The sequence below is a fragment of the Pseudonaja textilis genome, chromosome 5 (assembly GCF_049901715.1).
Source record: "Pseudonaja textilis isolate UNSWEBS1 chromosome 5, rPseTex1.2, whole genome shotgun sequence".
NCBI classification, from domain to species: Eukaryota; Metazoa; Chordata; class Lepidosauria; order Squamata; family Elapidae; genus Pseudonaja; species Pseudonaja textilis.
The window spans coordinates 41,179,805-41,205,525 of NC_141994.1; the positions used below are offsets into that span (position 1 = coordinate 41,179,805).

At 36.8% G+C, this 25,721-nt stretch overlaps 1 protein-coding gene across 2 annotated transcripts in view; it reads right to left on the reverse strand.

The window, feature by feature from the left end:
- Positions 1–2,751: 2,751 nt before the first annotated feature.
- TMCC3 (transmembrane and coiled-coil domain family 3) overlaps positions 2,752–25,721 on the reverse strand; it is an 81,174-nt gene continuing 58,204 nt past the window's right edge. For both annotated transcript variants that reach the window (XM_087934600.1, XM_026698614.2), the window contains exons 2-4: positions 4,883–5,799; positions 3,994–4,129; positions 2,752–3,356 (exon numbers count right to left, since the gene is read on the reverse strand). In XM_087934600.1, coding sequence (XP_087790726.1) covers positions 3,054–3,356; positions 3,994–4,129; positions 4,883–5,799 — 1,356 coding nt within the window. In that variant the 3' untranslated portion in view covers positions 2,752–3,053. The remainder of the gene's footprint in view (positions 3,357–3,993; positions 4,130–4,882; positions 5,800–25,721) is intronic.

A 25,721-nucleotide genomic window follows, 5' to 3' on the forward strand; every position in this document is an offset into this window, starting at 1 on the left:
AACATGGAGTTTAGTTGTTGGCTTAGAATTTTGAACCATCTTATGATTTTTTATTACATAGAGAGAGAGGGACAGAGAGGGAGAAATGGTGATATCACGGTCAGGGAAGAATTCAGAAATAACTTCATTAATATGAGCTGAAAAAAATAAAGCCAACTCTCAGCTTTGATATAAAGAGTAGATGATCTCCAAGGCCCACCCAACCTAATATTCTATGATTTGCACAAAACTATAGAATAAACTATAGTATCGCATGTGATTTGTTTAAATTACTAGATTAAAATTTGTTCAAACATAATTTTTAATAGGAATTATATGCTCCTAATATACAATAAGAGGGAAATAATGAAATGTGATAAAAAAAACTAGATTCTTATTTTTTTTTAGAATTTTACTAATTTGAGGTGTGGAAAAACAGGATACAGTATGAATTTGAGATGTGGAAAATAGGATACAATATGAATCCTCTTTATTTTCCCCCTTTTAAGATAATATGAATTCTTTAATTTTCTATGCCATGTATTCATCTAGTAAGAATTGCTGGAGGGAAAGAAAGTATTATATGAAGAACAGATTGTAAGGTATGATATGTCAATTATGGAGAGATTGATCAGAATTTCACAGGACTAATTTGTTAAATGCACATACTTTAAAACAATGCTCTTGTATTTACCAGATTGCTAGTAATTGTTTGCAGGATTCAGTCTGATCAACTTTAACATTAGCACTGCCTGATACAGTGAAGGGCTCTCATTTTTACTGTTAAGTCCAGTTCTACTTTAAAAAATAAAATTGCACATATTGTTTATAAACTATTTTTATAGTGCAAGCATTATAATTATTTACACATTGTATAAAACCGTTGCACATACTTAAACATGATTTGGAGAAGTTGCTTCATTCTGCATGGAAATACTTCACAACATTTCTTTAAAGTAGTCACATGTTTTCGACTTCTTAAAAGAGTTTTGCCTATTTTTCAAGTTTATATGAAGCCTTAAAAAAAGATGTGGATGCTTTAAAGAGAGCTGTGCTTATGCTCATGTGCATTTTGAAACAACACATCCAAATTTTCAAAAGATGAAAAACCATATTGGGCAATGCTGTTATTATTACAGCATCCATACCATTATATTCATGAAACACAGTAGAAACACAACCCAACAGAAAATGTGCAAAAGGATTACAGTGCATATCTTAAGGTCAACCAAATCAGTTAGATACAAGAAAGTGCTAAAAATAAAATACATGCCTTAAAACAAGGAACATAATCACACTATTACATATCCCATCTTTTCACTTCCCAGCCAATTCTATTCAAGATTATACAAGAGTATTCTTAGATGAAGTCTTGATTCTATACAAACTTCACAGTGATTACGGTGTTACTGTAGGCTGAAACACAGTAATTTGAGAATACTGCCCCAATGTTATGCAGATTGGTACGAAAGCAGTATTGCTCAGTATCATAGAGAATGACAGATAGCTGAATAAGGAAGCTAAAGGGAGGGTGGAAAAGAGAAAGGAAAGATAGTAACTAGATATGAAAAATGAGACCTAAGAGGTCTCACAGTTTGAGGTAGAAGGGGGATTCACTACTTTAGTCATTGATTTTTTTTCTTTTCCAGGGTCAGCACCATCACAACCATTTCTAGTTAGAAGGCAAGCTGCTTACCTTATATGCAGTTTGCTGATTCTATCAGTAGTGGATGAAGTGGCATTTATCAACTGTACAGGTAGATGCCATTACCATCTCAGAATCAATGGTGATGCATATAGGGAGGGTATCCAAGCATCCAACTAGCTTAGAGCAGTATGTTCTTTATTTATGATGAAGTAGCTACTTCAGATTATTAGGGCATGGGAGAGTAGGGAGGAGACAAACAGTGTAATGGTACATGGGAAAGACCTTGGGAGACCAGGTGAAGAGATGCTGCCTGGGGAATGATCAGATAAGAAAGACTATAGCCCACAGTAGTATTAGTGGAAAGAGCAAAGGGACTCTGTTTAAGTTCTCGGACTTTAAAAGTGACAGCAGGATAATTCTGTTAATGTGGCTTTACAATAAAATAGAATTAGAGTATCTGGTGATGTTTCCTGTCTAGTCAACCTGGTAAGGTAACAGACAATGGTTGAATGGTTTGGCCTGCATTTACTCTTCCTGGTCCTGTTTTGAAACTACCAAACAACATGTCCTGTTACACTAGTTTTGTTTGTTCCTTGATACTTCTGAGTATATTTGTGCTCTATTGTGAATGATTCTATCTCCTCCAGTATCTGTAAGAAGATAAACAGTTTTTCTTATCTTTTTGCATTTATGATAAATGAGGTGTCTGGTAGGCTACAGAAATTAGATAAAGATCCCCATTTTTTAATTAACAGAAGAACCAAGTGCTTGATTTCATTTGTAGTAAAGACATTGTCTTTAAGATCATGAAGCAAAATCATAGTGGATTAACTAATTTGAAAGACAAAATAACTTCTAAATAGCTTCTATACTAAAATAACTTCGATACTGTATGTTGATTGAATAAAAAGGGATACAAATAACAGAAGATAATTCACTCAGTACAATTCCCACCATAGGAATATTGTTCATCAGGGAAATTTGTCTAGCATTTCCAAAGACACAGATATCTTAATTTACTATTTAGAAATATACTACAAGGAAAATGCTTTAGATAAGGATAGGACATTGTAAATTCCCATTTAATAAAGTGTAATTAATTATTATTTATTCTCTTCTTTCCACTTGAAACTTATCTAGTTAATATCTAATTCAGAATTTGGTTGAAATCTGTGGTTTGGAAAAGTTGGTTGGACTAAGGCAAAAACATGTATACACAGCATCCACTTCATATCAGATTCACGTCATTCTTTATGCTGTGATTGCTAAGAAGAAAGCATTGCCAGGAGTTTTCACTCTTACAAGCTTATGCCCAGGTGGGAAAAAAAGTCTTCATCTAATTTGTCTGCTTAGATTACAAGATTTGGTAGTTTGTTTAGATGTCAAAAATAATTTTTAAAAAAGGAAAGTCTCCATACTTGTGTTTTCATCTTGGTATAACTATCTTTTCTATGACACAGATAATGTGATCCCAATTTTTGCATAAAATTGCAAAAAGAGTTACTGCAAAAAACGTGCAAATAATATGGAAACGGCTTTTCATCATAGGAGCTATAAACTTTGCTATGGTGGAGACACACACAAGGATAACAGTCATGAAGGCCAAGACTACGTTTATGCTTTTTCCTAGTAGGACTTTGGCATTAACCGTTTCCGATTGTAACGCTTGCTGTTCTTGCTGGTGGAGCTCCAATTTAGCAACCCGTGTCTGGCAAGATTCCAAAGCTTCCTATTGGCAGAAAACAGGAAGAGAACACAGTGGAACAAAATGTTAAGGAACTAAAATACAAAATAGATTTCCATTCCTGTCTGATCTGTGAAAGAAGTAATTCAGCCTACTGTATTCTACTGGAAAATGACTCTCAGAATCCCAGCTCTATTATAGCATTGGAGACATAGATATAAATCTTAAAGATTACCCTCATTTTGTACAAATAATTTAAAATATACATTGACAATAATAAAGTTCAAACATGTCTATTCCCTATGAAGATACAAAAAGTGATGGCATTTTCTCTGAATATATTGATCATGAAAAGTTGAGTCAATTTTTTAACTCTCACACTAAATTTCAAATTTCATACTTCTTAAGAGAAAAAACATCATTCTTTAATTATAAGAACAAGGGACCAGACATTTTACATACCTTTCCAGCTTAATTTGTTAAGCTTGTCTTTACAAATATTTTTTCAGACTAATTAATTTTTAAAAGTTTAACAACCAATTTATTTTTCTTTACAAGAAGTAAACTTTTTATAACTTTCTACAAATTAATTTAAGGGATGGCAATTTGTGGAAGGGATCTTTGCAGGGATCTATTCTTTACAAATAGGCAACAATACTATTTAATTTTAAAAAGTAAATACCTGAACATCACGTGACCGCTCATAAGCCTGATATGCTACTTTTTCTTCAATACTGGCCAGTTCTTGCTTCAAATTGGCTGTTTCATGTTGATGAAGGTCTGTTAGATCATTTAGCTGGTCTTCCAAGCGTTCATATCTTCATTCAAATTTCAACAACAAAAAGATTTATTAAAGTTACTTTTGGTGTAGTTTGTATATAGCTTAAAATATCATTTGCAAGGGTTGTTTTTAATCATGGTAACCAACCTTTTCACGAAGTGAGCATAAGTTGCCTTATATAGAAGCTAAATATTTTAGACTTTTTAAAAATCAGATCATTGATTGTTTCAATTTATGTAGTCACCCATCTCAAATGCATAACTCTGGGTGACTTATAACAATTGAAAACAGTTCAAAAGAACAAAATACAATCTTAAAAGAAAACCATATAAATCATATAACACAATTCACCACCAAGATATATAAAATTGTAAACACTCAAAACTATCACTGTATATAGGCTCAATGGCACATCTAGATCAGTAGGCCGGGGGCAACGTCACATCTTTAAGCTTTACAAAAGGCCAATGAATTTGGGGCAATATGATCTTCCAGAATAATGATATTCCAAAGGATGAATGACCTCCATGAGAGTAAAGGCTCTCTTCCTGGGCGCTGCCAGATAATATTCTCTAACAGATGGGACCTGAAGCATATCTTGTCTACCAGTTCTAATGGGATGGGTAGATGTAAGCAGGGAAGGCAGACTTTTAAATAACTTGGTCCTATGACATGAAGGACTTCATAGGTCATCACTGATACTTTGAACTGAAACCAGAAGCATAATGGCAGGCAACCACTGATAGAGCAGCAGTGTATTATTGTAATATAATAATATATAATAGTATACCTGAATCTTTCCTCTTGCAAGGTCTGAGAAATAAAGCCATAATCTCTTTTGAACTGTACTTTTGAATTCTGAATATCTTCTGATAATTGTGATTGTGCTTCCTTTATTTCCCTCAGTTCTTCCAAGAATATGGAAAGTTTTCCATGGTTGTCCAAAGTATTTGCCCCACTTTGACCAAAGGATTGGTTTCCATTACTGTCTATGGATCCAGATGTTCCACTTGAACATTCATCATCACTGGTATATTTTGGCTTGGCTACTATGGTGGCACTACCACCATATGCCCTGGAAGTAGTTTCTGGTCTGAAGTCATCTAAGCTACTCTTCAAGTGAGCAATGTTGTCAGCACTACCGAACTTATTCCGAATCAGATTTGCAAACTCCCTGGATTTGTTGAAAACAAACACTGGAGGTGTCAACGAGACTCCTGGAACTCCTGTTTTGCAGCTTTCATTGGCCTGGCTGGTAACACGAGCTTTTCCATGGGCATCTTTTAAAGAGTGCTGAATTTCCTTTAGGCTGTCTTTGGAAGAGTCTCTGGTGCTTTTGGAGGAACTATTCTGTTCTATTTCTTTTAGCTTTCTGTGATATTGTTCCAATTTTTTTTGCAGCTGGGCTATGGAATGGGCAGACTTCTGATTCTTCTTTTCAAAGACTTGTTTAATTCGTCCGGCTTGTTGTTTGTCTGCACTGTTCACCAGCTTCAAGTATTCGGCCACATTCCCATCCCGAGCTGTTTGTTCTATTTTTATTTTCTCGGTAACTTTCAGAATTTTTTGTTTCAGACTATCAGCACTGAGTTTTACTTTGTGAAATTCAAATATACCATCAGGTACATCAAAATTCAGATTAGTGTCTGAACCTCCACGGCGAATATTAAGTGGCAAACTCAGTGTATTCACATCATGTCTTTCCACCTAAAAAAAAATTAAATACAAAAAACAGTAAGGATTTTTTGTGTGTGATGTTTTATACACACAGTTTTAAGTCATTGTAATCAGAAACTATTCAGAAAATTATCAGAATTTATTATCGTAATTGTCATAGGAAATAAAAGATTGCTGCAGAAATACACTGAGAAAACAGTGTTCTGTTCTTTCCATTAAACACAATAAATAACAAAACATAAGTGATAAATAATACAAATTATATGATTTTACTTCACAATTATAATAACTTTAAACCAAAACTATGCCACATTCCTAAATGTATTCACTTTCATTCAGAAGTTAAAACAATATAATGTTCTGCAGATAAAAGTTCCATGGGCTGTTTTGTTTGCTACACAAATTGGTTATTTTTATGTCTGTATTCAATTTCTATAGCCACTCATCCCAAACAATGACTCTGGGCAATCTATAGGCAGTAATTTTTTAAAACTGTAAAACAGTTAAAAACAGGGGTGTGTTTTTTAAAACTATATATAATTACTTGTCTGATAAGTTTCTTAAAGAAAACAAAAATATTTTTATTGACTCATCCAATCAGGAGTCAATTGTTTGTTGCCACATTTTGAGCCTGGGAAAGTGGAAGAGTGGAAGTTCTTGGGGTATATGTAGTTAGACAAAATAACATTCTTTTTGTAAGTTCAAGGTCATACTAGGTGAGGGGAAGTCTTCAGCTGGGACAGATGATGATTGGGGCATATGATGGATGATGGAATTGAATTTGTAGTTATGATTATTGCAAGGAAGCCTGGAATTGTTAGATTCAGGATTTCCACAGTTGTGCCAGTTACTATCCAAATAAAAGAGAACTTTTGAGCGATGTCTGTCTCGGAGTTATTGGTTGGAATGGAGGTTTGCTGGAACGCTGACAGTTTGTTTTTTACTTAGTTCTAAAGTAGTGGCTAAATTTTCGGTTCAACCATTTAATCTGTTTCTTTGTTGGTATCCCCAGTATCTACCTGCCCATTACAAATGATTATCATTTTCCACTTTCACAGTAAAAAAATAGCTGAACTACATTTAGCAAAGACTAGAACAAGCTCTTCTATATAGTACCATGTTTCTCCAACAATACGTCCTCCACCAATAGGAAGGTCCAGCATGATTTCTAGGCATGAGGTGAAATTAAGCCCCGCCCCCAAAATTTAGGCCTATTTAAATCATGCGTTTCCCCACCATTTCTCACATCGTTCGTTAGAACTACACGAGGTGAAGAGAAATGGGAAGGGAAGGGGGGGAGAAAACTTGCCTTTAGGAGCACCATGCAGGTAGCCTAGGCTAGAATACCCTGATCTACTACTGATAGAACATCGGCCGATAGAAGCTCCCCGAAGGCAGAGTCACCAGCTGCTTCTATCGGCCGGTAGAAGTGACCTCGGGGCGAATGCCCATGCACACTCCCTTCACCACGAGGCTGTATCTATCGGCCAATGGAAGCTCCCCAAAAGTAGAGTCACCAGCCGCTTCTATCGGCCGGTAGAAGCAGCTGGTGACTCTGCCTTTGGGGAGCTTCCATCGGCCGATAGAAACGGCCTCGTGGTGAGGGGAGCATGCATTAGTTGTCTTTGAATCTACCAGCGGGGCAGGAGAGAAAGCATACGCCTATCTGTGTCTGGATAAAAGTTGTGAGATTGCGATGGAGAAAATGGGAGAAAAGGCCTTAGCCCAAATGTGTTCCTGTTTTGCTTTCCTGCCCATTCTCTGAGGCAGCTTTTGGCCTGAAATCGCCCAGGTCTCCCTCAGCTAAAGGAGAGGGGAGGTCTCCAAAGACCATCCCTAACCTCCACCATTTGAGACGACCTAACTCATTGCTTCTCAAAGTTAGACCCGCAAGTTTTTCAAAAGTTCTTCTGAATGCCTCGGACGTCCAATGAAATCCAGAAATGTCTTGTGATTTAACTCAATCAAAAAAAAAAAAAAGAACCTGCACCTTGTCGCCAAGTCCCTGTTTTTACGGCTCCTCTCTCATCCCGAATTATGCCGAAATAAGGGATTCCAAGACTGGCCTTGGTTAATTGGTTAATGACGGGCGCTCTTTCAAGAGCCCAGACAGAGAGAGAGAGAGAAAAGCAGGCATCACTGAAGTTCTCAGACCCCCCCCCCCCAACTGTTAGCAACACCACCCGTAAGCTGTGGCAGGATTGCCTCGGATCATGTGCAGAGTGCCTTTGCCATTTAACTCCCCCCCCCCCAAGACTCAAGGTTCATACTATTATTAGGCCTTTCCAACCAGCCCCTGCAAATATTCAGCCCTCACCAGAGCAATAGAAAGGACGGTTTAGCTTCTCCCCGGCCCTTCTTTGCTCCAGCTCCCTCCCGCCTTCCTGTGCCACAGTGGCGACCCTTTCACACTCACCCCGCTTCCCTGCTGCATTCCCACGAGGACCGCTCCCATGTCTCCTTTCAGGAGCCTGCCCAATCTCCCTTCCAGGGGTAGCCAAGCTCTGCTGCCTCATCTTCCCTCCCCGGCGCCCCCCCCCGCTCCCCAAACCAGCGGCGGCAGCAGGTAAAGGGAGGTTGGCTGCCCTGGGACTTTGGCAAGGTGCCCGGAAAAGGTCTGGCCTGGGGAGGGGAGGGCAGCAGTGGGAACCCCGCAGATGCTGAGACCTTCACTTGCCAGAAGGGCTTGGGTGACCTGGTGCAAGAACGAGGGCTAGCAGGGGTGGTGTGTGTGTGTGTGTGTGTGTGTGTGTGTGTAAGAAAGAGAGAGAGAGAGAGAGAGAGAGAGAGAAACTCAGCTTGCTTTCCTTCTGCTAAGAAAAGTTTGCAGTTGCTCTCCCACGTGCACTCCCCTTGCCATGAAGCCTTTTCTATCGGCCGATGGAAGCAGCTGGTGTCTCTGCCTTTTGGGAGCTTTCATCGGCTGATAGAAACGGCCTCGAGGAGAGTGCACATGGGGCACTCCTCTCAGGAGCACCCTGCAGGCAGCCACACCTCAATCCAAAGCGGCTGGTGACTCTGCCTTTGGGGAGCTTCCACTGGCTGATCGAAACAGCTTTGTGGCGAGGTAAGTGCACGTGGGTGCTTGCCCTGAGGCTTCTACCGACAGATAGAAGCGGCTGGTGAGTCTACCTTTGGGGAGCTTCCAGTGGCGGCCTCATGGAGAGGTGAGTGCGCATGGGGCACTCTAGGTGGAGGTGTGCGTGGGGGAAGAAATTAAGTCACCCCTGAAAAGACGTCCTAGCCATTTTTTCGGGGCTCAAAAAAAAATAAGATCCGGCCTTATTTTATGAGAAACACGGTAGCATATCAAATTGCACTGAACCTAAGAAGCATGGTCCCTTGATACAATAAAAGAAATGTGTCTAAGTGCAGTGATGTCCTTAAATCTACAATTTCTTTTTTGATTTTACTATGTTTGTGCATATGCCTTAGCATATTGGAGTGACATGATATAAAACAATTTTAGTAGTTTGAAGGAAATTGAAGGAGAGAAGACAATAGATCAGCGAATGGATAGGGAGGAAAAATATTGGAATGTCATTGGAAAACTTACAAATTATTGCTAAGATTGTAAGCAAGTTAGCAAAAGTAAAATCTGACTCGACATAAATTACTGGTCAGTGCTGAGTTACATTTTTCTGCTAAAGAGTGGGAACAGAAGAATTGTATATTGAACATGGGCAGACATTATGTTATAGGACCAATGCTGAGTTTAGTTGTATTTTGATTTGTTTAATTTAGAAAGAAGCAGCTTCAAACTACATCCAAGAGTTAAATGGTGACTGAAGGGTACTTTGCGTTTTCTGTCCCAGCCACATTCTACAGTACCTCCCCAAAGTTCCATAATCAGTACAAATAGCACAAGGTAACCATTTCATTCTTTGTTCCCAAAGCAGCATTTCTTTTTTTAAAAAAACAGCGTTAGAATTCTAATGCATACATTTTCCCACAACATGGACTTACAGTTGTATAATACATAGATACCAAATAAAATTACTAGTTTAGCAGTATTCCATTCTTAATGGTCTAATCAGAAATTAAGATTCAGGACTCTGTGCAGCTCAGCTTCTTCACCAGATCCACTCCAAGAGATGCTTGCCTGGCTGATCCTGCCTGCCAGCATGCAAAGCCCTTGCTGGAGCTAGTTGCAGGTGTTTGGCACGTGCAGAGGAAGTTCTGGGGTGGCCAGCGAGATTCCAAAAGTGGATTGAGACCACCACGATGTGAATAGAATAGAATGGAATGGAAATACAAGATAATAGAATAGGAATGGGAATGGGAATAGGATGGGATGGGATGGAATAGCAACAAGATTGAGTGTGAGTGGAAATGGGAATGAGATGGGATGAAAATGAAATGGAAGAGAATGGAATGGAATGGAATTCAACGAGGTATTCCAGGGCACTGCCAGGATTGAAGGGGATACTGCCGAAGATGCCCCAGGTCTCATCTCTGTACCTATCAAACATTCCATGTTCTGGTTTCTCTTCCCCACCCCCATTTGCTCTTCAACTTTAGTTGTACTTAAAATCTTAATTTCTCCAGAGGGGCTCAAATAATGGAAAGGAGTGGGGAGACAGAAGGACGGATGGAGAGAGACAGAGACAGACAGAGACACTTGTTGATTTTAAGCTCCTTGAAGCTGAGAAGAATTACTACAAAACCGAGTTTCCTGAAGTGGACTACTAGACTCCTAAACAACTTAAAAACAATCTAGTAAAAAGAAGTCAACCAAAAGAGCAACATGCAAACAAAAGCAAATAAAACACCCCCAGGAGTAAAACAAATTAAAGTTTAATTTGTGTTATTTAATGGATTGCTAAATTGGCAAAATGGACTGCTAAATTGGCCATGCCCACCCAGTCACCTGACCACCTAGCCGCAGACATTTGGCCAGTCCAGCCCTCCAACAGTCTGAGGGACCATGAATTGGTCCCGTTTAAAAAGTTTGACCCCTGGTCTATCAATATAACCATCTAGCAGGCTCCATATTTGCTATAGTTTGATTTTCTATTTTATTGTAATACTTACATTCTGCTACTTACAAAAAGAATAAACAAATCATTAAAGATTTATTAACATACAGTAAAATTAAAGCAATCGTTGGAAGGTGATTTTATGGTATAACTTATTTTTTTCAGGAGGCTTTGAAATTGCAAGAATTAGATGTACCAATCCAACTGAATTATAAGAATAGATTTAGCCAGTCAATAAAAATATTTATTCGGAGTCTGGATTCAACTTTATCAACTTCTGATTCCTACTGGAACATTGTGTTTTCCAGCAAACACAATGGAAAATGTTTCTTAAATGTTTGGTTTGACCTCTCTTCGGGACAGACAGGCATGTATATAGTCCAAGGCAAGCCTTGCAGACTTCCATCCTGTATCATCAATAACCATGTAGGTTTGGGATTCTGAACGTCTGAAGTGCATCAGCTTGGGAAGGCTGAACTATTTTATGATTTGGGTGTTGTGCCAACTCAGCCAGCTGTGAACTATTGCATAACCCTCGGTTAATTTATATTTATTTATTTGTCAAGCGATTATAAAATAACAGGTATAAGTATAAACATTGTTATGAATACATGAAATGGATACACATAAGAAAAAATAAAAGAAACAATAGGACAGGGATGGTAGGCACATTGGTGTGCTTATGCAGCCCCCTATAGACCTCTTAGGAAAGGGGTGAGGTCATTAGTAGACAGTCTAAGGTTAAAGTTTTGGGGGTTTGGGGAAGAAACCTCAGAGTCAGGTAGTGTATTCTAGACATTGACCACTCTGTTGCTGAAGTTGTATTTCCTGCAATCAAGTTTGGTGCAGTTTACCTTGAGTTTGTATCTATTGTATGCTCTTGTATTGTTATGGTTGAAGCTGAAGTATTCATTGATAGGTAGGACATTGCAATATATAATTTTATGTACTATACTTAGATCAGACCGAAGGCGGTGTAGTTCTATATTTTCTAGGTCTACAATTTCAAGTCTGGTGGCATAAGGTATTCTGCAACAATTAGAGGAATGGAGAACTCTTCTTGTGAAATATTTCTGGACTTTCTCAACTGTATTAATATCAGTTACGTAATGCAGGTTTCAGACTGATGAGCTGCATTGGTTTAGCAAATGTTTTGTATGCTCTAGTTAGTAGCGTGATATTACCAGAGAAAAAGCTACGCAGGGTTAGCACAATGTGTGAATTCAACCATTTTTTTATTATTATTGTGGTTGTTGTTGTTGTTATACTATTATAGGTGTTATATTGTAATGATAAACCCAACAGTATGATATACTGTCATAAAATTCAGAGATATATGAAGAATCAAACATACTAGATCTAGTAACAGAACAACTTAGTGCAAAAAATAGCCTTGATTTAAATTTGATTGTACGCATACTCTTCTAAGCTTTTTATCATAAAAAGTCTGACAGACAAAACCAAGAAACATCTTATGTATGACTCATCTCCTAAAGAAATGGAAACATCTTGAGTTAGTGTAAACTCAGAGTAATATTATGTGCTAAATGATTTATGTTTATACAAAATATAATCAACAGTAGTACCAAGGGCAACTTGCATAAGCTTCAGATCTGGCTGCAATATTCTTTTTTTGGTGTAAAAACGTTTATAAATATTATGCATAATCATATGCAGAGCATACCCTGATTCTCTTGTGATCTGAGTAACATGAAATCTCAATACAAAAGCCATCTGGGGAAACAAGCAAAGTACATTTTTGTTGGATGAAACAAACATGAAATCAAATTATTTATGTTTGGAGCATAACTTACAGCAGGTCCCCAAGCCCCGGGCCACAGCCCACTACCAGGCCATGGCATATGCAGAATAAGGCCACGTGAGTGGTGTGCATACCAGCCTGCCATTTGTGCAAGTTGAGCTGCATGGTTGCACACTGGCCTGCTGCTCGTGCAAGGTCTGCATGTGCATGCACACTGGCTCGCTGCTCACGCAGCCCAGTTCCCCTCTCCCTCACAGCTGTGCCACCAAGTCTCCAAGGTTGGAGACTACTAGTGACCTGGTTAGGGGTAGAGGGGAACTGGGCTGCCCACTACTTGCGCACATTGAGCTGCGTGCTCACGCTCCAGTTAACCACTTGCACAACTCAATTCCAAATATACCACGGCCGGGTAGTGGTCCTTGGCCCAGGGATTGGGGATCTCGACTTATAGGATAAAACCATGATCTCATTATTTGCCTGAGTTTTTAAAAGGTAAGTTTTTTTAAAAAAAGTATGCAAATAAATTAAAAAGAAAATACATACAGCAAGTAAGAAGAAGCTAATAATAAGAGTAAAATCATATTCAGGAGGAAAAATGAGAAAAATATTGAAATTGTTTTCTAAACGTCTGGAAGAACAAAATATTAAATTGACATCAAATACTGTGATGTAACTATTCATTTCACAGAGCTCTGCTAATTTTAGGTAATAATGGTGGAAGTATGTAGATGTCTACATTTCCTCCTATTTACTTTATGTATACTTGGTCTCTATTATTTTACCATTTTTCTGCTGTTATTGTTTAATATATTGATTATTGTGACTTGAATGATCTGTTTAATATCGTAAGTTGCTTTAGAAATGTCCAATCAGAAGTAACTAAAATACTATGAAATAAACTCCTGAAACAAATAAGCGCATTAAAAGGGCATCAGCACAAAGACTACAATCCTCTACCATAAATCTTTTTTTCCCCTACATTCTCTGCTGTTAAGATCTAATATCCAAATAACGTTCACTAAATTTTAAAACAAAGGTGATAGCCACAATGTATTATTTTATATTTACTGATTGCAGCAAAACAATTTCCCTAAAGTAAACACTACAGTATGTGCACAGCAAATACGATGCTTATATTGAGCTGCAGTGTCTCATTTTAATATACTGGAGCTCAACAAAAATAAGCACAATCTTTTTCAATGGTAATGCTTGCTGTGATGAGATGCATCTTTAGAGAACTGCAAAGGAAAGTAACACATACAATTTGTGTCCCCATTGAACTGTGAACTAATTAGATAGAAAAAGAAACAGCTCCAGACGTGGTCTAGTAGGCTCACCAGCACAGTTCCTGGCTAATATTTTTGCGACTTACAAAATAAATAAGGCATTTGACAAATATCTTTAAACATTATGTTGGCTATGGTCATGAGGTTCTACTACTTGACAAAATACCAAAGATGCTATTATTCTTCTCCCCATCTGACATTTCTGAGCTTGTTTATGCCTTTGAGATTCTTCCTATTGCAGGATATTTGTGCTCTCATTGCTAGAGTGCTTGAAGAGCTGTTGCGTGGCAATTGCTATTAGGATAGTTACAGTCTTATTAATGTACTAGTAACAAGATGTTAGTTTTCAATCCAACTTCTAGTTTTTTTATGAAAGAGAAACTTACATCCATAGCAGAATGAACTAAGCATGTGTAGAAAGTTTCTTCCAACACGTGGAAGCAACTCTGTTAGTATATACTTGACACCAATATATGTTCATATCATTAAAAAACCTGTTTTTTAAAATGATACTTAAAATGTCAGGCTTAGTATTTCAGGAAGCAGTACATTAAAATACACATTAAATATGAAACTCCAACCCAGTGACAATCATACTGTGATCTAACTTATCACCTGTCACTGATAATTTAAGTGGGAACCAGCTAGAAGACTACAATTGCATCTAATATTAGCCTAGTGAGAAAAACACACATAAAATGTAGTTCTGTGCTGTTTTTTATGAAAGTTTCTGTAAACAGTAAAAGTAACATATAAGCATCACTGGATGCAACTCACAGATTATTTTGTTTTATTTATAAACAGAAATTTAGAGACAATGGATAGTTTCATGATCAAACCATAAAGCAAAGAGCAATAAGCATAAGTTTGGATCCAGGCCAATGGGTTTTCTATTTACCTGCTGTTTCACAGATTTCCTTCATGAATGTCTCCCCCTTGTTTGTTTTTTTCTGATTACTTCAAGTTTCTACCATATCCCATTCCTTTAGTGTACACATATACACACTGAATACACATGCTAAGCAACATTATCCAAAACAGGAGGACAACAGAACAAGAAATAGTAAATCATGTATTTTTGAGAAACCAGGTAGAATTAACTATCTCTAAATGGCAATATCTGAGCTACAAATTTCTCTGACTCACATTCTGAATAGGATCCAGGTGTTTGGGTTTTTTTAACAGATGGCTGTGAGATTTTCTGAGACCACAAGGGTAGAGAGGAATAGGGCACAATGGGAATGATAGATAAATCAGTGGAAAATGATCAGAAGAGATATTGTGCAGCCAATGTTTCAGCTTCAGTGTACTTACCTATACAAACATCTAGTAGGCCATGCGAATGAAGTTCCAGTGAAATGAAAAAGCTCATTGACTTTGTATTAACTAAAATCTACTACATGGTAATTCAGTTGCCAGCAGATGGTGCTGCTTCTTTAATTATCTCTATATAGAGAACATCAAACCATTTTTTTAAAGGTATCCATAGGATACTTGATAGGACTCAATAGGACTCAATATAGCCTATGAGTAAATTGACATGGTTTGGGGTGGTTGTGTACCTTGTTTTCCCACTTCCAATAGTATAACATCCTGTGTCTTTCTCTCAAAATCAAACTAACTACATTATGGCATAATGCTATGTTGTAGTAGAACAGTTTGGAAAAGGACATAAGCAGATCGCTTTATCTACCAATCTAGTGAGCAGAAGTGAATTTTAACAACTGCTTCCTGTAATACATTTAACAACTAGTGTTCCAGGCAAGAAATGATGACATGCCATGCTATCAATACTCAGCTATAATTGGATTGCAATACTTCTTCCACATGGAGAATTTTCACTTCATTCTTGAAGGTATTAAGATATTTCACTATCCCAACACTGTTTTATCATTAACTAAAACTATATCATGCCATTTGTACATAGTGCTCAGTTTATAAACTTATTATCAATATTATCATGTGCACACAAATTGAGAATCAACTTCATTTTTAAAAAAATACTCCTAGATCTGACTGTAGAAAACCCCATTATTCTGATTCTCAAAAGTTTTTGCTATGACGCAAAATGCCTAATTAATGTCACAGGAAGCCAACAAATGTTAATCTTTCCAACTGACTGAGATTTCCACACACAGTTTCATGAGTACTAGAGTAGTAAGAAATCACTTGCAAAACATCCCACACAGAACTTACTTCCTCAAAAAATGACAATTGGCATTGAATTAAATAAGATTATGAATGCAGATATGTTATGAAAATATATGTGTGTTAAATATGTTACATTCTCTACATAGTATCTGCCTGATCAGTTTGATCTGGCAGGTTTGGCAGATTCCAGGTTACATTGATTAAAGAATGCCACCTATCAGGATCTGGAACCATGCCTTCTCTGTGGCAGCATCTGCCCTGGCAATAAAATTGCCCGCAAGCCCCATTAAAAAAAAAAAACTTTTAAATTGAAAATGCTGCATAGTCCTACCAATATTCATGAGCAAGATATGTTAGAGTAGTATATAGATAGCTTCTTTTTACCTCTGTGGAAATCCATAAAAGCTTGGTAAAAATTAAAGTCTTTTCTTCAGGTTTCATTAAAACTGTTTGGGGATTGCAATAATCCTCAATTTTGATCACATGTTGAGATTCCTTAAAGGGACAACTCACTACCAACTATATTGAAGGTATCAGATAGAAACGGGCTGCTAAAGTGGAAATAGCTATTTCAATTTCATTGCTGTCTTTCTTTAAATAGGTATTCCTTTGCGTACTACATAATGTACAGTCATGTAATAACAGGCTATCAAAGCACTACTGTGACAGTAATATGTTTTGAACATCTTTTTATCGACTGGAAATATGCTTATTCTATTACTGTTATGCAAGCTATCATTCTAAGGTATGATTAAATAAAATAGAGTTTTGCTGTTTTGGGAGAAACCTTAAAATATTGTATTTTGTTCATCTTCCATTGCCTTTTTAAAAGAATATCACACTCCATAAATTATAAATGAAGGAAAATAACGATATGGGTGCATAATAAAATAGATTACACTAAATAAATTTAACAGAAAGATCTTCAAGTTCACTGTAACAATGTCATGAAATATGTACCTGAAACATTTTAATCAATAAACAAAATAGTAAAAAGTGATATTTCATACATACATACATACACACACACACATATATATTTGAGACACTTTAATAATTTCAGAGTAACGAAGATACAGAGAGATTAAATCTGTTTTTACATTGGCCTATAACTGTGATGCATATATCTCTCTGTATAATTTCCTAATAAAGAACAATATGTACTTCCTTGTTCCTATGTTACAATGATGTTTTCAGATCCAACACCGAGTGATGTAATAAAAGAACCTAAGGACTTTTTAGTACAAATTTTATAGCCACAATTCTAAAGACTTTTTAGAAAGCTTCCTGATATTCTGAACACTATCCTGGACACTTGTTCTTTAGTTAACATTATCCTGGACACTTGTTCTTCAGTAAAATGACTTCACGGGATTGTTGTAAGGAACAGATGATTCCTTATATGCTACCAGACTCAAATCTATCAATTATAGGACCTTCTCCATCATCCTTGAGTGAGCAGCAAAAAATGCCATCAAAAAATTGCTATGCCCATGCCAATACTTATCCTACTTCTGCTTTTTATTTTGAGTGACTGCCAAATGATGCTGCCCTAATTTGGGAATGTTTCATTTGTTGTGGACAAGGTGTTTTACTTTTTTCTTCTGATTTTCTGCCATCCTTTTTTGGCATATCAATCAGTGTATTGCAGAGGAATGATATGAATTTGACTTTAGGATTCTTCTCTTAAGTTGGCAAGTTTGCCTTTCCTCTCACATCCTGGAGCATCTCCCAAGTTAAAATAATACAAAATAAATATATTGGAACACTCCAGGACATAAACTGGCACAAGGAGGCAAACCCTAACATGACCATGCAACTAATATATTGGGAGGGGGAGGAAGGATAATTGAAACTAATCTGCTGCAGGCAATCACTTTCTTACTTCAAGGAGACGGGAAAGGTAGTGCTTAAAACTGAACAAAAGTGTTCACCAGTTCTGCATTATTTTTGGTTATCTATTCACAGATTAGAGGTACGATCAAAGCAATATATGAGAACGTGGCAAAAAATTATTATCAGAGCATAACTGGGCCATGATTAAATCAAACAGAGATAGTGTCATGATTGCAATACAAAAGAAAGACAAGTAGTTAGTTAAGTATACCTCAATTGTGATAATAGTGAGTCACTAGTACAATACTATATGAAGATACGGTTTCTTTCCCTTATAAAAAGAATCATATTTTCAAAGCTGTGTGGACAAAAATTGACCAAATATCCATATTCATCATGCAGAAAAATGATCCACTAACTTCTGAATGCACATTTCTACCATAACCAAAATTTAAAAGAAATGGTTGAAATAAATATGAGTATTCAGCACAGTCAGTGTTAAGCAATAAATACTGGAGTTCTAAAAAAAATTTTTTTTAAGGTGATTTACTATGTGTGGAAATACATATAAGTACATCTCTACCAATCATTAAAGCAGCCATGTTATTTACAAGGCACTGGTGCCTGCATCTGTCGTTATGGCTGTACAATGTACACATCACATTTTGTTTCAGTGAATCACAGTCTTTCTGCCTGCACAGTACTTTAACAACTTGAAAATAAATGCACTATACATGTATGTTTCCCCAGATTACAAGATACCCTTTTTAAAGCTTTACCCAACCATGATAAATAAGAAAGTTTATCACCATCTTTGCTAAATGTACAAACCAGCTGCTATAAATGAGTACTGACTTATGAAAGCCAAACTAAGCTATTAATATTTAAATGATTTACCTAACATCACTTTTCCATTTGGCAATTTAATATAATTAAATACTAATTATTTAACAGAACAGGTATAAAATTCTTCTCAGCTGAAATACTATCAAAATTATAATTATTTCATCTCTAATCAAGCAGCCTTCTTTTCTTTCCACATCTGTCACATTCCTTCTGCCAAAGTTTAAAGACCAATAACTTATTAATTGAAGAAATTGGTAACAAAAGTTTTGAACTCAGTACAATTTCTTTTACCAAAATTAAACTTTTAATAAATTATTGCAAAGATAAAATAAGGCATTTTTATATTATTGTAATACAAACTGAGCTGTTAGTATTGACTTCCACCAGAATTTTTCATAATTCAATTTATTCCTTATGGTTTTTAACCTTCATGGGTTTCCATGATGCCCTTATGGGACCATAATAGGGATCTGTTCTTCCTGTTTCTTACATTTATTCCAAAGAAGAATAGGAAATGTGAGTTTTAAGGAACTTGAAGCTACTGTTCCACCAAAACCACAGGACTAACTGAACAAGATTTTGCTAACTCTAAAGACCACTAACAGGAAAACAAAAAAGAGAAATGGGGGCACACTAAACTTTTGATGGAAGGAAGTAGCAGTGGCACTTGCTACTAGCATGGTCAAACCCTTTAGGGAGTCTTAGGAAGTTTCAGGATTGACCAGTTATAAGAGGAATGAACCATCCTTTAAGCACATATTATTGGCCTTCTAAATACAGCAAGCATAACATCCATTGTACTTTTTTACACCATGTAACCATATTAACATTAATGCAAGGAGATGATTCTCTGCTGAGGGATTCTTACACTAAAATCCAAGTGTATCGTACCCATAGTCCAAATTTACTCCTAGTTACAATTTATTGTAATCTGTACCATGTAAAAAAAAATCACAACTCCTCTATCTGTCACTGGATTGTATTCAGAGTAATTTTTCAGCAAAAGAGTTCAGAATGTTCCTTTCATAGACAGATGTAGATCATACTATGTGGTTAATTTCTGTTTGGGTTTTTTTTTGCATCTTCAGCTGTCAAAGTATGTTTCTCTTGATGTTCTATTTTAATTTGAACTTTTTACATATTCTATTTGTGAAAGCAATGAACATTTTAAAGTGTAACCACTAGCTACAATACAATTCCAATGCCAAATCTAATCTACAATACAATTCCAATGCCATATCTAATCTCTCAAAGCTGCCATCAATTCAATCTGTTTTTATTAGAAAAGGGACAACTGTATATACTAAAATTATTTTAAATCACCTGAGTACTGACCTTCTGAATAGTCACATTGTTTGTTTTTCAAAAGAAAGAAGTTAAAAGTTATGCAAATTCTGATTTGGAGAATGAGACCACTGTGGAAGTTACCATGATAAATGTATAAATGTATGCAGATCCAAATACAGAACATTAGATTTCATGGTTTAACGTATGCAATTTTTGTTGCACTAATTGTCTTTTTATTTCAACAGAAAGACAGTGTGGTGGCTCATGTGATTAGGATGCTGGGCTGATGATCAGCAGGCTCCCGTTCAAGATTTGATTGCTGCCATGTGGCAGGGTCAGCTTCCATCACTAGCTCCAGCTTCTGCTGACCCAGCAGTTCGAAAGCAAGTGACCATGGGAAAATAGATGGGTACCACTATGGTGGGAAGCTCAACAAGACATGAAAAGAGCCTTAGGCAACAGCGATATCACCAGCTAATTTTTCAATCCAGATGCATTTTAGTTCTGCTGACACAAAAACAGTAGTATAACAGAAAGAAAAGGATTACCTGTTATAACTAATTTTCAAGTACAATCTTTAGAATTCAGAGGGCAATTTCAAAGACTTGGTCTCAATGTTGTATTAACACATTGTTGTCTAACTATAGTCTACCAAAGAAGTTTAAACTAATTGGCTTTGAACCACATGCAAATCATAAATCATAGTTTGAAAAAAAGCTGCAATTTCAAATAATATAACAGGACAATTTAAAACTAGCGAATTATAATAGTTTTACAACCAGCCATAATATTTTGAGTAATATTACCATTTTTATATAGATATTAAACACCGGGTCATCAGATTATAAATATAATTGTATTACAATTTCTTAAATACTGTCAGGCCTATGAATGTAGCATGGCTCAGCAGTTTAAAAATTAACCTCAAGCTTGAAAAGTGTGTGCCATAGCTGATGTAATATTCAACTTGTTCAGATATTGGAGATTCAAAAGTCATTTATTACCATTTTATTAGCTTAAAATGGCCCGAAAAATATACATGGCTTATACAAATAAAACTATTTAAACCACTTACTCTGGTGCAAGCTCCCACTGGGTTTCTCTTCTCTCTAGGCTTTTCGGTCACTCTGACCTTCTCTCTATACTGGTCCCATAACCTGTCAGAGCGTTTGCAGCATGACTGCTCTTAAGAGACAACCCAGGAGCAAAACACAGCACACAGAGACTTAGACATTTAACAGTGGTTTATATACAACAGTTATATACAGACATATATGTGGTGGGCAAATATGTGGTGGGCAAAATACCTTACAAGCAATCTTTCTTCTTCTTAACACTAGACGGAGAACTCTGCAATGAATACCAGACACAAGAAGAGAGAACATGCCCTCTAATGGCCGCCTTTATATAAACACTTCTTAAAGGGATAGAGCCCATCCCCAGTCTTAAAGGGAAGTGCTAATGCTAAGCTGATTCATTCTTATTCCATCAGCCTATACTGCATCAGCTTCACTGCTGGTCCGCTCTTAAATCCCAAGACCTTAACACTGTATATTTATCTTGAAAGCCAGTCTACTAGTCATTATTCTCATGAATATTATAAAAAAATTACTAAAAATTGGAAATGATTCTACCATTCTGTAAGCAAGGCATAACTGTCAATCCCTGGAACCATAATGTTTGGCTTGAGGACACAGAAATGCTATTTTAAGCCAGAGAATAATGTTTTAGAAATGGAATGTATTATGCCTTGTGCTTTAATAGGAGAGCTGTAATCTGAGTGGAAGTGATTCTTATTCCATCCAATTTACCCCATGAAATTCCACCAAATTTCCATTGTATGTAATTTCACCAAAATTCCATGGTATGAAATTATACTTTGTGAGATTCTGAGTCTCACATTAAGCATGAAAGCAAGCTAGGTGATATTAAGCCAGTCACTCTCAGGCCAAACCACTTCATAGGGTTGTTGTTGTGGAGAAAAAAGAGGAAGAGGAAGGAATATTATGTATGTTCCTGCCTTGAATTACGTGTAAAGTAATAGAGGTGGGATAAAAATCTAATAAATATAGTAATAATTGATAAACAAGTTTAAAAGCAGAAATGAAAGCATCAGCTTTATAAGCCTTGATGGCAACCGTAATATGACCTCATGATAAGTCTGGAAATCTTATTCTTATTTTTGTGAAGAGAAGGAAAGTATGTGTTGAAGTAAGATTAAGAAGGGCCAACAAGCAAGCAATTATTGGCCGGCAAAACAAGCAAAGATTAGCTGACAGTTTGCCATGCTGTATAAACCAGCATTGGCAAATGCTGCTTAGCTCATTTTCTATGGACCTGTAAACAAATCCAGGTTCACAGCAGTCCTGAGGTCCAATTCCAAAAGAATCAGTGCGGTATATACATTGTAAGCTCAGTTCTGAAAGGTTTGAAAACCAAAAGGCTCTACATTTGGAAATGCCTTGAATAAAAAATTAAGTTTAATTGGATATTCCATTTATGGCTGTACTAAAGCAAATGTTCTGTGATTTGCAGATTACAGTTCTAAAATAGAATTTTCCATTTTATTTTGGCTAAAAAGTAGATACATGTATACCCAGGCAAGCCCGTTTTATTTTTTGAACAAGTGCCTTTCTCCTGAGACCATCAAAGATACTGAGTGAGAAGTTATAGTAAAACAGAAACCCTTCTTGTGAAAGTGGGAAAGTCCCTTTATTATGCAAAATATCTAATGCAGCCAATTTGTATATAAATAGTAGATTTTATGGAGAACTAAGAAAGAAAGGGACAAGCATGCAGCAAAACAGTATAGCACCATATAATTAAAAATTAAAAATTATTTGTTATCACATTATTTACAAGTACTTCACAATGCCAGCTCTGACTGACTTGGCCCTTATTTTCATATCTATCTAACTAACTTTATTTTCAACAAAGCCTGAAGTTAATGTTCTTTCTTGATCACTGTGAGAAATTGAAATAGCAGGGGTTTTTCCCTTCCTTTTCTACATAAGAACTTAATTAAATTAGAAAAGTGTGGCTTAATCCTTCTTACAAATAAGGATCTAAGTAATCTAATAATAATACATTGCACTGAGGACTTTTAAAACAGCTTTGGGCTCAGCACATACTTTGACCAGGAAAGAATTGACACCTAAAGTAAGAGTAAAAAAGACACTGAAAGGAAAGTAAAAGATTGATGAAACAAAATTAAAACCAGCTTTTTCTATTGCAGGACAGAACAAATCCAAGCTAAAATAAATTTCTCACTGATTAAGTCAGAGGCCCCAATCTTTTGGGCACCTGGGATCAGTACTGTGGAGAAGGATTTTTTCCATGAACTGGAGAAGGCGCTGCCTGCATCCTGCAGATGGGGCTTCATTTGCTTGTGCGGCCCAGTTGCTGGCATGCCATGAACCGGTGCTGGTCCAGAGACAGAGGGTTTGGGGCTCCCGGACTAAATCATTTTGTGCAACAGTTCTATAAACTAATTAGTTACAAGATCTACCCTGTTTTCCTGAAAATATGACCAACCCTGAAAGTAAGTCCTAGCTTGGTTTTTACATGCCCTATATAAGCTCTCCCCTCAAAATTAGCCCTAATTAAGATCCCACCCACTCCAGAGTGCACGGGTAAAAATTAAGCTAGGGTTGGGATGGGGGAGGTGCAGTTGCCCTACTATGTACTTTTGGGCAGTTGTAACCAGGCCTTGCACACCCCGACACCTGCCTTGTAGGCCCATTTCTTTGCAGCTGGCAAGGCTGGCAAGGCTTCCCTGAAGGCCTCTATAGCTGCTCTGTTATCGGCTGCAGAGGCCTTCAGGAAAGCCTTGCCAGACACAGAAGAAGTTCCTGAAGGCCTCTGACAGCGAAAAGGAGGCCGGGAGCGATGCGTGCAAGTGGGTTAGTCAGTGGATGACATCCCCTGAAAATAAGACCTGGTGCCTTTTTTGTGGCCAAAAATATATAAGACAGGGTCTTCTTATTTTGGGGGAAACATGGTAGTCTGCAAAATCTGTATAAATGTTAGATATCAGCAAAAAAATCAAAGATTTCTGTATCTCTCTGCTTCTGTCTAATGGTTGTCCAGTTTCATACCTGGATCTGGTGGTTCAAATACTAATGGATACCAAAGAATCAAAAATCAGGAGTATTCCTACTCGGTTCTAAGGGACCAAGCAGCTGCAGCTAGAACTTCTACTGTTTTTTCTTCTTCTTTTGGTTAGTTTTTTTTTACTTTTATTTTTTTTAAAATAATGTATTAGTTATCTTTGTCTCTCTTTTGTTTATATGTTAAAAGCAATTTAAAATATTAAAGGGAGGAAATGTGTCACCATTTGCCTAAATCAAGATTTCAATCAAGATTTTAGGGGTGAGTTTTTAGAAAAATCCTTCTATCTTTCCAGTGGTGACTTAGCAAACATTTTCTCCATTTGATGCATATTTGAGTAATAAAATCTATTCTGCATTTGTAAAAACTGAATGATCTTGGATTTGTTACGGATTTTGTTTCAAAAGGAGTCCAAAAGAGTCTGAAAGTCTGGTTCTGCCATTTGTCCTGGGGCTCCTCTGGGGGTATGTTATGGATGAGATAATACTTCACCTCCACCTTGTGCTCATATAGCTCCCTTCCTTGCCATCTTTGTTAATTTTAATTACATTTTAATTAAATTTTAATGTTAATATTTATTATTTTATGTTCTATCTTGCTGCTTTTATTTGATTGTAAGCTCCCCTAGGGTTGCCTCTTGGCAAGATGGGTGGCATATAAATTGAATAAGTAAGTAAAACTAAAATAAAATGTTTTTTTTCCTTTTAAACATTGTGACAAAATCACAATAAGCTGTGGCATGTATTTGAACACAGTAGCTCAGCACAAATGTTTCCATAATTTCTTCCAAAAGCAGAATCATCAATCAAAACTGGATTCACATGTTGCATTGTCATACTCTGGTATTTTTATTTAGCCTGAGGAGTGAAAGAAGTCTGGAGTTTCATTAATAAACCAAGTTAAAGGAAAGTTACCCCAAAATCATGCTGTCATGGATTACACTATACACATATGGGCTTTCTTTCCTTTCTTTCCCACCAAACGTCACTAAGTGGAATAAAAGCATCCACTAATCACTCTCATGTGATAAGGATAGAAACAGCTGAGGAGTCACAATTTCAGATGGTTGGACTGGTGAATTTAGTCGTGGAAAAATTTCCTCTGATATTGCACAAGTCTTTTGCACAGATGAGGCAACCGATACAATTTAGCACTATTCTGGAATACAGATAAACCCACCTTCCAAAAACACTTCAAGCAAGAGCAGAAGTTTGCAAATATCTGTACCCTGAAGCAACAGAAGAATCAGCTCTACCTCTTACTTCACCTTCTGCCACTTTCACCAATAATCAGCTGCTGTTCAGGCAGATCCAGGTCTCTGAGGGCTCTGCTTTCAAGACTTGTCTGGGATGGGATGGGATGGGATGGGATGGGGGTGGGGGGAGACATGTTTGAAAGAACTGGATTCTCCTGCTGCACAAAAAGAATGGTCCTGTAAAGAGAATGGCTACAAATCAAAATGACAGGGTGTACCCATGTTAGCCTAAAATGGGTAGTAGTATCAAGATCTCTTTTCTCAGGGATTACTTGAATGCAACATCAACTGGATGTTAAGTGAATTGCATCCATTTTCACACACACATAACCCAGAAAAACTATGCTTTTTTTTTCCCTTTAAAGGGGAAAATCCTACTTTAATGCAGAAACAACTAAGAATGACTTTACTGTCTCAGCTATGGGTTCAAGATGAAATCA